The sequence below is a fragment of the Phyllostomus hastatus genome, unplaced genomic scaffold, assembly GCF_019186645.2.
Source record: "Phyllostomus hastatus isolate PE091 unplaced genomic scaffold, TTU_PhHast_1.1 phas_contig_58, whole genome shotgun sequence".
NCBI lineage: Eukaryota > Metazoa > Chordata > Mammalia > Chiroptera > Phyllostomidae > Phyllostomus > Phyllostomus hastatus.
The window spans coordinates 39,760,833-39,774,658 of NW_025333916.1; the positions used below are offsets into that span (position 1 = coordinate 39,760,833).

At 40.6% G+C, this 13,826-nt stretch overlaps 1 protein-coding gene across 3 annotated transcripts in view; it reads right to left on the reverse strand.

Annotated features, from left to right (window-relative positions):
- CTNND2 (catenin delta 2) overlaps window positions 1-13,826 on the reverse strand; it is an 830,908-nt gene that overhangs the window by 93,673 nt on the left and 723,409 nt on the right. For 2 of the 3 annotated variants that reach the window (XM_045848256.1, XM_045848257.1), the window contains one exon: window positions 2,116-2,266. In XM_045848256.1, the coding sequence (XP_045704212.1) occupies window positions 2,116-2,266 (151 nt within the window). Of the gene's footprint in view, window positions 1-2,115; window positions 2,267-3,315; window positions 3,391-13,826 lie in introns of all 3 variants that reach the window. The other variant, XM_045848255.1, reaches the window with a different exon arrangement.

The following is a 13,826-nucleotide window of genomic DNA, read 5'->3' on the forward strand; positions in this document are numbered from 1 at the left end:
TACTGAGTAGTGAGTATCCAGTCAGTAGACTGATTAGTTATTGATTTTTCCTCCATTTTTTAAGAGGAGCTATGAGATTTTATCGGAAGCCCCAGCCCTGTCCTGTCTGGAACAACTATAAGGAAAAGAAAGGGAGAGTATCTTGACTTTTTGAGCTAATGGCCTAGTTTCAATACTTGACAAAATCGACAAACAATATTTGAAGTCAAACTAAATCTAAACATCAACTTGCATTTATTTCATGCCTTATGATGCAATGCAAGTATAAACAATAATTGCATGTATTAGATACAGATGTGAAGTCTGGTTTACTTGTGAAGAAATACATGGCTGGAGACCTGCAAAAACTCCAGTTTTTGCTGGAAGATATGATGGGTACTATGAAATGGCAGGAAGAGAAAAAGTGGCTGGTTCCCAGACCACAAAGTACACCATGTGTGGGAATTTGAATAGCAATAATGGACCCATGTATCAATGTAAAATTTGGGTATGAAATTTGGATCAACGCCTGGTATTCCAACTGTTCCAGAAATGAAATCTTGACCCTCGGCCCATTCGCCTGCTTTCCACTAGAGCCCCCAAAGCTATACACCCTGACCCTTTGGCATGGTGGGTGGTCCAGACCCCTGCTGTTTATCTTCCATTGACCTGTTACTCTCAGTCAGGCTTGCCAGGCTTCCAGCTGCACTGACTGACCAATGACCGTTCCGGAATGATCTCTTCAATCCCTGATACCTGCATTAGGACACTGATCTGTGGGAGACTTGTGCGTTTTCCCGGGTAGGTCCTTGTGGTTCATTAGTTCTCCAGGCATCAATCAGCCTTGACCTGAGCATCTTCCCACCTACAGAGGGAGGACCCAGGGGGCCTCTCTGGCCTGGGCACCTCATTCTGTCCCAGGCACATGAGGTCTCTTAAAGGCCTTGGACCCATGTCTTGCTCCAGGTTCCCAGGGGGGCTTCTGCAGTGGAAGCTCCTTCAGTTTTGAAGCGTTTCCCCCTAAATATCCACACTTTGAAGTCCTGGCTCAAATGTTACTTTCCCAACAACTCCTATCTTGACCTTGGCCTCCCATTTAAAATCACAACTCCTTATGCTAAGTGAAAGCAGCCAGACACAAAAGCTCACATATTGTATGATTCCATTTACATAAAACACCCCCAATAGGAAAATCTGTGGAAAGAGACCACACACGGGTCAGCACCAGCAGCTGGGAGGAGGGGAAAAGGGGGGGGCAACTGCTCAGTGGGAGCAGGGCTTTCCTCGGGGTGATGAAAATGAGTTGCAATTTGATATTGGTGGTGGTTATAATGCCACCAAAAAGATACACTTTAAAATGGTTGATTTTATGTTATGTGAATTTCACCTTAATTAAAAAATTGACAGTATCACTAATTACTGTCTCCTTTACCCAGGTCCATTTCTCCCCATAGAATGTTCCTACCACACAATGGGCTCCATGGGTGCATTTTGCTGATGGTAGCATCTCCCCTCCCCCAAATGGAAACTCCACAAGGGCAAAGCTTCCTGTCTGCGTTGCCCATTGATGTGGTAATGTCTGGGCCTAGAACAAGCCTGGAACCAGGTAGGTCATGGATACACATTTATTGAATATATAGATGAATGTAGGAGCTCTTTAATGTTCATTAATAAATGATCTTCCCTATTTCTTGAATACCAAATTAAGGAAAGACCATTCTTTAAACCATAGGATTAAAGAGCCAGTATGGTCTCATCCAAAACAATGTGAAGACTGGAGAGGAGAAGCAGAGTGGCGTGGATCCCATTTCAACTGCTGCTCACCACGTGGAAAGCAAACAAACAGCCTGACAGGGATTTAAGGGATGGGGAAGATGGTATCCAGTGCTGAGCATCATGGTTGTTTTTAATTTGCAAGGATTAGAAATGTCAACAAACACTGCATTTTTCTCCAAATTCTGAAAGGTAAACAGGACTCTTGGACTTAAACTAGGAGAACTGGGGGAAAAAGTGGCCCCTAATAAATGCACGATTTCTGCATGGACATATGTTCTGCATGTGGATTCAAGCACATGGACCCTGCCAGGAAATATTTCCACATAAAAACCGAGACGCTGTGAACTGGAGAGAACATACCAATAAGCTCCTTGTTTCGGACGTCCAGGGCCATGTTCCGGAGCGCCGTGGCCACTGCGCACACCACACGGTCGTTATCTATTCGGAGCAGCTCCACCAGGATGGGCAGGCCTTTCTCTTTCCGGACAGCGGCTCGGATGTATACTGACCACTGCGAAAAAGACGGAAGGCAGAGACATCAGCAGTGGAGGAGGAAAACCTTATAAGCAAATAGCACGTACGGGTTTTCGGTGTGCTGTTTGCAGGAGCCAAAAAGGTTGAATTACCAAGACCTAGTTGTAGAATAGGCTGAACAGGTTAGACATAAATTTAAATGTTTTAACTTGATTTTTGCCTTCAACATACGATGAAGCTTTTAGGGTGTCAGTTAACCGCACTTTGCTTCTCTGGTACCAGCAGTTTTTTTAAATTTAAATTGAAAACCATTTGTGGCCATTTGCATGATTATGCACTTGACACTTTTAGATGTGAAGGTTTGGGACGCAAGGGGTGGGCCATTGACATCAAGAGGAATAAAAAATGAACCCTGAAAAATGTAGAAAATGGTAAAAGATTGAATGTGGGTGATTGTTTTGAATAAAAAAAAAGAGATTTAATATGGAGGTGGGGCATAGAGATGAGTTAGTTGCCAAACACACCAGTTGTCTGCTGACAATAAAGAATAAATTAGTCAGATAAAGGTAGGGGTGAGTAGAAGTAAATATGACATTGAAAATCAAGAGTAAAAGTGATACAATTTAATAAACTATTTAGATCAAAATGCATTGTGTCTAAGGCCACAATTCTAATTTATAAAATAAAATATGTAATTTGTTTTGGATTGGTGATTGTTGACTTTAACAAAACATATCTAATCTTGCTATTGAAATACACTTGCAATATCAGAATGATAAAGCACTCCAGTTCATTTCACAGAATGCAGGTAGGCCCAGATCTGCAGACATTTGCATATATACTTTATACTCTTGTATGGTGTTCCAGAGAAGAGAGTGCGCTATAAAAATCAACCCATATAAGGGCTTAATCTGTTGCAATTGCATTTACAATCTAAGAGAATGACATTCATGATATGAAGTTTTGGATTCTGCGGTTGAATACCCCTGGGGACCACCAAAGGTAAGCAAAGTCCCCATCCCTCCCCCACCGTCCCCTCCACCCCCCCCTTCCCCATGGGGCAGACACCCCAGAGCTGGCTCTCACCTGTGGCAGGCAGGGAGCCCCCTCTGGCAGTGAACGTAGGGCATACGCCATGCCTGCCACATCCTCAGCCCAGCCCTGCATGAAATATGAGATTAAAAAACACACACAACTTCATCCTGTCCTACGTTAGAAGTCACATTCACATAGTTTCTTATCACCATCAACTTACACCATAAATGTTTCCTTTGCCCCCACTCTAGGGAGCCTGAGGGGGTGGGAAGCAGAAACAATCACTAAAGCATCTCCTGATTGCTGTGAACTGTTTCACAGCCCTGCTCTCAGGGAGCAGAGAAATGGATGGCCAGGGAGTCTTAGACATGGAAAAACATCCAGGTTTAGAAGCTGTTTTTTGGAATTTGGAGGGAGGTGCTCTGTGAACATAGTACAAAACCTCCTTCATGTCCATTGGAAATTTCATTTGCAATTCCACATGCTAAGACACAATTTTCATCCACTTCCTCTACTGCTTGTAAACCTCTGGTCTCCATGGTCCAGGGAAGCTGGGAAACCTGCATAAGCTCAGGTTTCCCCAGTAGTAAACCTGAGCTTGCGCACCCCATTCATCATTGGGTTCTTCCTTAAAACTAAGGAGGGAGGCTAGAGAGAAAAAAAGAAAATGGAAATCAAAGTATGGGATCAATGTTTACCAATGGTGAGATGACCATCAATAGTAGATTTTATACTGGGGAAATATTCTTGACATTTTGAGAGATAATAGGAAAGGTCCTTGGGAACTCAGACAGGTTGATACATGGGCCTTAAATATGGCCTCTTTCCTGGTACCACCTTCATTCCATCCCAGGAAGTGGGTTTGTGCATTAGTGACGTCTTCTAATTCCCCAAGAGGAAATCTAGACACAAAGTTGTCAAGTAACCTGCCCACTGGAGTCAACTGCATCCCTGACCCCCAATACTGTTTTTCCTAATCTTCTTCTCTCTGCGATGCTGCCAATCTTCCCTCCTCTGCCAGCAGCTCATTCTCTCTCCCCTAATTTCTGTGCTCAGTCTCCCAGACACAGCCTCGCTCTCCTTCCATCCTTCCAAATGTCCTTCCAAGAGAAGAACTGGGCCATATTTGAAACGACTCAAGAAGGGAAGACTATGACTTGATCTTCTTAGAAGTCCAGCTATTATGTTCCTCCCATGTTGGATGGAAAGATGATTTGGTATTTGGAAAATAATGAGAGTTTTTCAGCCTTGTTGGGAACTGATTTGAGAGTTTTAAAAAAAGGCTGTGTGTGCCAAAAAATGTGGGTGAGTTACAGATACACATTTTTGGTATGAGAAAATGGTCAAGAGAGGTATATTTTCCCTAAGTGAAAAGGGATAATCAGACAACAAATTCGAACTTAATATTATTGCTATTGCCACATAGAAAATATCTTTTATTTGGAAACTTTCAGTTGTGTATGTGTTTGTATGTGTACAGAAAATTGACAATATTAGCTTAGTATAGGACAACTCAGAATAAATTGTTTACATTTCATTCAAAAGGTGTTGTAAGTTTCTGCAAGTTTTCTTGGCATGCAGAGATATGTGATAGTGATGATTTTAAGTGGCAGCCAACCAGAGAAGCTCATGTATAACCAAGGCGTAACCCACGAAGAAGTAAAACACCAGGCAGAGGTAAGAAGAAAGGTACCATACAGACAAAGTTACAAAAATGAGGAATGTTTCCAGGTCCACTCAACACAGAACCACGAGGCTCCTGTTGAGTTTTTCCAAAAGAGAAATAAGTTGACTTGGAACACAGCAGCCTCTGTGGTTGTTAGAAAGGTGTATGAGTTGCCAAGAGTTTTGTAACCTAAACAAAAGTCGGAGTACCGCTGGCATAAAAACATGAACAAGAGAGAAATGTGTACCATAACCCACTGCAGTTGTGGTGGAAATCTTTGGGTGCAATGAGAGTACTATACACTGAGTAAGCATGTGCAGGTATGGGCCGGGATGTCTTTGAGAAGAATGCTCCATGAGCTGAAGAGAGGATGTTTAATGATTCAAGAGGAGAAGAAGGAAGAGGAATAGGAAGGGGAGAGGGAGAAGGACAAAAAGGAGATGGGGGAGGAAGAACTGGTTCAGGAGAAATAGCATGAAAATGTGGCCCAAATTGCTCCTGGAGAGATGCTTTCCCACTGAGAACCTAGGAGAGCTATGTTCCCTCAAAATAATCTCAGCTCAAGAAACCTAACACTTAACCAAATTCCAGGCACAGTTCTATTTTTTTAATGTGTTTTAACTCATTAATCCTCATCTCAGCCCTATGCAGTAGGTGCTAGTATTATTCCCATTTTACAGATGAGAAAAGGGAGGCACAGCGAAGTCCCACAGCCTGCAGATGTTTGCCCATGTCTTGAACCCGGGATCACTGCCTTAGAGTTGGGGCACTTGACTACCATTGTCTTCTGCATCTCAAAAAAACAGTGCAAATTATACACATCTGCAATCAGAGTCATATAATCCTCTACAAATTCACCAACTGACCTTGGCCTAATAAGTTACATTATTATTTTAGTGTTCCAATAATCCGTCTGGCCCTCCTCTAAACTCCTGAGTTAAAGACCCTTTGAGTAATGTCATTGGAGGTCCTGGACATTTCAATCTAGTCTTGATAACAACTTGCCTAGATTTAGCAAACCTCGTACAAGAAGTTGAGAAGTCGTGTATAACTGGAATCATAGAGAAGGGCCTTGTTTGAGACAGGAAGAGATCATTTTTATTTGCATGTGCTATGACAACAATTCCAAACAGTAAATGCTGCTCCTTCTCCTCCTCCCAACCCATGGCTCCTCCCGGTGAGAGGCTGTGATGTGATGTCAGAATGGGACAGAGAGCAAAGCAGCAAATGTTCAGTGTTTAAGAGGGTGCAGATGCAGCTGAAAGATGGGGTATTCCTGAAAGGGGCTAAAAATGGGTAGAGAACAACATGCCTGCTCCTCAGAGTCAACACAGCCTCCCAGCTGGAGAGAGAAAGGATCCTGGTTGGAGAGGAAAGAAGAGGTGTGAAAACATCGTGGGGGACTGCCACCCGAAGTGCCCCGGCTGAGACGTCCCCTGTGTGAGGGGCTGTTGATAAAATCCCCCCTGAAGTTGGAAGAATGGAGAGTCAACAGAAGCTCTGCTGCCTTTCCTGGACCTCAACAGTGTCTATGCAAGACTCAGAGAATTCCCCTGCACCATCGTGGAGTGGGAACCATAGAGTAGGAATGACACCATGACTTGCTGGGTGGGAGAAGGGTCCTGAATTCCCAGTGTGGTATGGGGAAGCCCTTGAGTGTTTCTGTGGTCTTGACTGGGTGGCTGTGTAAGTTAGTTAAGGAGAAAAGGCTAATGACCCAGGGCTGCAGAGAAATTAGTTGGACAAGAGGTGGGGCAAACATCAGAATCATGGGCACTGATGGCCTGCCTACATTAAGAAAAGGATGTGGCTGCATCTCAGGGGACAGCAACAGTGGGGGAGGGCAGGTGTGGGCCAGGAGAGCACATAGGGGCAGAGATAGTCCAATCACCAAGGAGCATGTCCCAGCAGAGAACCCAAGGACAAGGAGGCTTGTTCTGAGCAGGAGGACAGAAAAGCATACATACAGAGAGATGGACACCTAATCCCCACCCCCTGCAGGGATATGCCTGTAGATGCTCCCCACTCCCCCCAGGTTAGCATCAACTGCAGGGGGAAGGAGAAGATAAAAACTGACAAACATAAAGGTGGCCAAGTTCAAGCCTGAAGGAGAGGGCAAAAGCTGGATTTAGCTGAGTTTACCTAGAAATGTCCAGATTAAATGTTTTTTTATTTTTTTTGCATTACTTAAAATGAGGGTTCAGAGATGAAACTAAATTGAATTACACAAAACAAAGAAAGTTACTTGTATGTGAATTGGTGTCCAATCATGTTTCTTATCCATATTGATGGTGATGGTTGGGCAATAAAGTGAAGTCAAGAAATGTTGAACCCAGGCTGCCTCACTCCGATGTGAATTCCCAGGGGCTTGACTTTTAAAAATCCCAGCCCACTCATAAACAGAATTAATAGCTATCATTTTTCAAAATTAACTTCTTCCCTTTTTAAAATAAGGTGGTTCATTTAAGGCTGATTTATGTTCCTAGAAAGAGATTGACACTGTAATTTAACTAGCTTTTCCCCTGACATCCTAATAATTTGCTAAATAACTAGAGCTAGTATTCTCTTTGAAATATTAAATATTCTACTGTAAAGTCAAACCCATTATATTGCTGAAATTCTGAATTGGTTGATTAATATCTCTACACTTAAATGTTCTATGGTTTTGTCAAGTAATTCTTTTCCCATTGACTTCCTTTATCAAATTAGCCATTTCCTCACTTTTTCCATTGATACAGTAAAGAGAAGTTCCACTTTTCAGGCCAAATTCTTCCAAACATGATTTCACCTTTCAGAGGGACTGCAGCATCTTGTAGTGTCACAGAGCCACCGGGTGCTAAGGTCCTACAGCTGTAAGATGAGGAGTACATTGCGAAGACTTCAGTGTAGATTGAGCGAGATTCTGAAATTCGTTTTGGAATTCATCTACAACGCCATGTTATTTACAATGGTATTTCATCCTCATGTTAAGAGGACAGCATTTCCAACAACAACAAAAAAAGAGTTTATTTATTTAGTCATATTTGAAGGGAAGGTTTACTATAAAAATGTTAAAAATATTCAGAAGCCTGTGTTTTTTGCGGCATGCCTCACATCATTCTCTCTCCAGTGTGGACCACTATCTGGATTAGCAAGTTCTTCCGGTGGCAGGACAGCTCTAGCTGGTGGCTGCAAGAGGGTTTGTGGAAGAATTGAGCAGTGTCAGCATGAGGGTCTTCAAATGGAGGGCTTCCTTTGCAACGGACATAAAATTTAGGTATCAGGTCTTTGAACTCAGAGCCATATTACAGGATTATATATTTTTGTTTTTCAAATCTATTTTGAAAAGTGGCATCTCTAATCAAGAGGACTAGTAAGGAATTCCCTTATATTAGTAAAGCAAAAAATCAACTGAATAAAAAGTTTGGTCAAGGTAACAGCAACTATTGCACATTTAAGGTGTTTTTCTGTTTGTATTTTTGGAATGTCAATCTGGTTAAATGCAAAGACTGAATTTTACTGCATCTCTTCATGTGACGCTTAAAATATTAATGTCCAAGCAAGAGATTTTTCTAAGGGAAAAAGCATTTAGATATTCTTTTGTGGTAAGAATAAAGGAGGTCAAATTCAAGTAAAAGTGACATAGAGGAAGCATTCACTAAACCAGCAGTAATAAGTACACTGGCCTCTTCTATCCAACTAACTCTCAGGCTATCTCAAGAGTCAGTAATTTTTTTTATGAAAAATCATACTTTTAAAAATGAACGTTCCTAACATAGATTTTTTAAAAAATTGTGAACATTATAGTACAGGTACAGCCCTTGCTATCAGTACTACTTACTGGGGTCTTATGGAAAAGAAATTACTAAGTTGTGTGTGATTAGGGCCAGTGACTTGGTTTTGACCCCGATCCCCCTGTCTCCTTTTCCCTAGGTTGGGGTCCACCCTTGAACTGTGTCAGGTTGGTCCTCACGTCCAACTGAGTGTGTTGTGTCCAGGAGCTCACTGATTGGGGGAGTCCTCAGATAACCTTTGTCATCATTTGGACCTAATTTCTAACCCATTAGGCATCATGCTTCATGTCCCATTTTCATTATAATCTTTCAAAATTCTCTTTCTTTGTATATAAACCATACACATTATATCAATCCACTAACTATGACAATGACAATTCTCTTTGTCTTAGATGGCAAACCATGATGTTGCACTCCACTAATCTGCCCTGGTTCACTGGTGCCTGATACGCTAACTGCTAAGCTACGCTAAATTCACTGCTTTCTCAAGGCTGTTGGCCCTGTCTTTAGGTTCAAGTCTCACATTTCCCAGTTCTCTTATTTTTTATTTATTTGGGTCACATGGCAGGAGATTGTTTCCTTATTTACTACATCTATGCTAGTATCACGTTAGCTTGTTAAATATTAACAGATTAATATCCAAGTATCTATTTAGTTTATCTTATTTTAAAAGTAAGTGAGGAAACAATAGAGCCCTAGAATAGTCACATTTTAGGGGGAAAGCTGACTAAAAAAATATCTAAAATGTTTGGCTTAATGGCAAGTACAGATATATTTCTATAGTTCAAACCCTGGGTGTTCATGAAGTTCAATTACAAGAGAAGTAACCCGTAAGTGGGAGTCTAAAGAATATTTGTTCACAGTTTTAGAAAGCTTTAACCTACTATATCAGATGGTTTCAATATTCTGTGACAAAAAATGTCATTATACTGTAAATGAGGAAAAGGTACCAACTGAATTCCATGTTGACTATGAAAAACATTTATCGCTTTGCTTTTGCCATAAGGCGATTATGTGTTTCTGATGCTTATAAACCAGTAATGAGGGTTTTAAAGTTTAAAAGTATTTAGGGCCATTATGAAGATCTAGTTTGCTAGTCAATTTGCCACATAAAGAGTGTGCATGATCTCCCCATAAAGAGTAATTATTGGTTCAGATGATGAAGTCTATAAAAAGCTGCCTCTATGCAAAATCCTGGTGTTTTACCTTCACATTCCTGCTTTTGTTTGTGTCATAAAAAGTGAAGGGCACTAAAATTCAATGGTTGCTATAAAATCATATTCTTAGAACTCCAGATTTCAGACGGTAACACTGTCTATATGCCACTTGATGCAGTTACGTATCCTAAGTTAATCTTGTACTTACAATTTTTTCTTAAATCTGCTTTTTAAAGACTTTTTTTAACAAGTTTTTCTAATCTCTTGAAAATTATAACAAGGTATCTGTGTTTGGCTTAATGACAGTCTTCTCAAATCATCCCTATGGATTGCTTATCTTCCCTTCCTACATATTCCCTTACCATTTAATATGATAAATTAATAAATTATATAACAGGTGATGATAATATGATTGACTTTTATGCATGCTTGTGTATTTGCATTTTGATAAGGAAGTGCTTATATATATATATATTTTTAAACTACACATAAATATTCCCCAGAAACTCCTTGCTCTGTCTGAGGACCATTCCATTTCTCTAGAGTTATGGTACTAGGAAGGCTAGTGCTCTTAAAAGTGAGGTTGACATCCCGAGAGTCAGAATTCTACTTGAACCATTGGGATGGAAATCTCTCTAAAATGCTTTGTGTCTTTTAAAATTACTAGTAACTATTTAACGCTTTCTTGATGACAGAGGGTCAGCATTATGACTCTCAGTTACTGGAATATATGCAACAGCCAAGACATTGAATGACGTCTGACTGTTTTTCTCTCTTGTATCCTGCAGTTACCTTTTTAAATTCTTCTGTCTTTTCTCTTTGCCATCAGAATAGTCTCCCTTCTCGTGGCAGATCTGTATGCCCATTTATAAGAAACATCCCTTGCATTTTTTAATGTGTTGCTCGAAAGCTCATTGGATTGGGAAATCATCATGGTCATAGTTGTTAAACTTTGTCTAAAATATGGAATAATTTTTGTGATGCTGACTTCATCTGCTCTAGACCCTCCTGCCTCCTTATTAATAGTCTCTATTAATAATAGGAAGAACAAGAAATAACGGGCTTCTGGATATGTGGGGGGAAATTTCACACTGGGGCTCACTGCTGAGCTAGTGGGCAGGCTTATGCACTGAAAACTGTCAACAACATATAATTGCCAGAAAATGTGGAAAATTTCTATCATACTTCATAATTCTTATTTTATAATCCAAAGTAGGACAGAATTTTTGAATTATCAAGATAGCATAAAATTTTAATCTTATCACTTCCTTATTCCAGGCATACACCTGCAGACCCAGGCATATCTCTGCAGCTCTGCTGGCTGACCTGGTTACCTCTGAGACACAGAGAGCCTGGCCATTCCAACGGCAAGTTCAACACTGCAGACACTGTGGGACTGGGAAATGCTATAAAAATCTGTAGCCTGAAAAGCACTGATGAGTGTGGAGACCGAAAAGAAGACAGTTTTCCCATAATTCCTTTCTGTCATAGGGCTGGGCAGTGCGGTACAAAGACATAAATGGGACTTGACTTCTGTCTTAAAGGTTTACAGGCCAGATTCCTTTCTAGGGGACATGCCTAGTAGCTTAGGAACGACTGCTATATGCAAAGGAATAGCTGGTAACACCGACCCTTAATTTTGGTGTTTAGATTTGGTGCAGTTCTTAGTACATAACATTTCTTTTTTTTGTCTGGCTGCTTTTAAGATTTTTTCTTTACTATGGATTTTGAGCAATTTGATTATGATGTACCTTGGTACAGTTTCTTTATATTTATTGTGGTTTCGGTCCCTTAAACTGCTTGAATCTGTGAGTATATGGTTTTCACAAAATCTGAAAAATTTTCAAGCATTAATCTTTCAAATATTTTTTTCTGTTTTCTTCCTCCTTTCTCTCTCCTCTCATTTGGGGACAGCAATTACACATATATAAGGCCACTATACATTTTTTCCTTTTACTCTGTGTTTAATTTTGTATAGTTCCCACTGCTGTTTTCCATTTCACAAATCTTTTCTTCGGCATTGTCCAAAATGCTGTTAATCCCATTTATAAGTGATTTTTGTTTCAAACATTGCAAATTAACTTTAGAAGTTTTCTTTAGATCTTTAATATGTTTCCCATGGTTCTAAATAACTTTTTGCATATGTGGAATACAAAATTTAACTTTTAAAGTAGAGGTTGTAGTCTTTCATTTAAAATCCTTTAGACCTCAAAGATATGCCTCCATTTTTAAATTGTTATAAGCATCTAAGTATTTCTCAAAGAAAACAATGATTCACTAAAACATCATAGTTCAAGATGGCACACTTGATTTGATACCATCTAGATGGCTTTGTGCTTCAGATCAGACTCATGCCTGCAGGCCAGAGCTCACTTTCCCACACCCATATAGTGAGTCCTCCAAGGCAGGGGAGCTGGGTAAGGACTTCCAGCTATATATTCTTGGCTGTGTATACTGACACCCCCTTGGCCAATGATGTCCTGTTCCCATCTTTGCATTCAGTGTCATGATTGACCTACATGATGTGATGTGAAGCAGCCACAACCTTCTCTGTTTAAAGATGGCACATCTCAGAACATAATGAGGTGTTATAATTTGTCCAGGGTCATAAAGCTCAGAAGAGAGAGACAGTCTAGGTTAGAACTGTGACTTGAGTCAAAGCCTCCTAAATTTAGAGGGAGGTAAGATCTAAGGTTTATTTCAAGGAAGTAGTTTCTATTATTATCTCTTTCCTACTCATGCAAGACTATTCTCTAGAATGCTGCCTGGCATGACTCTGCTTTTGAAGCTTTTCTCTGGTTGAAAGCAAGCAATAACTTCACTTAACAATTTCACTTCCCTTCCCCCAACCTGAATACTCTCAGTACAACATTTGGGATGCCTAGGGGCAGGGGAAGAAAGAGACAGTATGTTCATTCCTTAAACTCTCAAAAGGAGGGGTGGGCCTGCCCAGGCATACTGTCAGGGGCTGGACCCCGAAAGTTGGGGTGTCACATCTGAGAAAGAAGGCAGTGCTACTGCCGAGACTGTAGCAATGGAAATGAAGGATGACACAGAGAGAGAGAGAGAGAGAGAGAGAGATGACAAGAAGGCAGATGTTGGAAGTTATATTAAGAAGGGAAGGTGTGGCTGCATGACAATGCCGAGGCCAGTATGCTTGGTGTCTACAGTGTTGGGCTGCTGAGAATTATCTGTAGTTATGTGTCTATATTAACATTTTTTTAAAGAAAATGTTAACAGAGTGATTATGCATACTCCAGACCCAAGCTTTGATATTAAATTAATGGAAAATGGATGGCAGATGTCCAAACTTCCTCTCTTGATATTTTCCCCATATGCCCTCATTCTTCCAAGATGTTATATATTTTTTTAATGAACTAAGGCAAGTTAGCTCATACACCAATTCATTATCAAACTCAAGAATTCTTTGCTGTGGTGAATCCCTTTCTACTCAAAATGAGGGTCATGGAAGTTTTCAGTGAAAACTAATCAGGGACAGTGTGTGTTTATAAGGACTCTAATTTTCCCAATGTTCTGTTTGTTTTACTTTAACATTTTTGCCAAAGATAACTAGCAATACTACTCTTCCCTGTAAGCCAATGATTTAAAAATCAATGGGTTCTTGTCCTCTGGGCACAGGACCACTGACTACATAATAGCAATGCACATGGGATCTCACACAAGATGTTTGGGTGTTAGCTCCCTTAGCCATCAACAGCAGTGCACAGAAGAGCATCCGCATGTCACAGTCTCCTCTGCAAATGAAGTAGCTCGGCTCCACAAGGAGAACGGAAAGCATGTCACAGCATTTTCAATGCCTATACTTATACCTGTCTATCTGTGTTTTGTAGTGGTCATCAAGGACCCCTGAGCCTTAAAGAAGAATTTTTCAAAGGAATATTTTATTCTGAGGCCAACGGTTCAGTGTAACTGGTCTTTCTCTAACATCCTCAAAAACTTCATTAG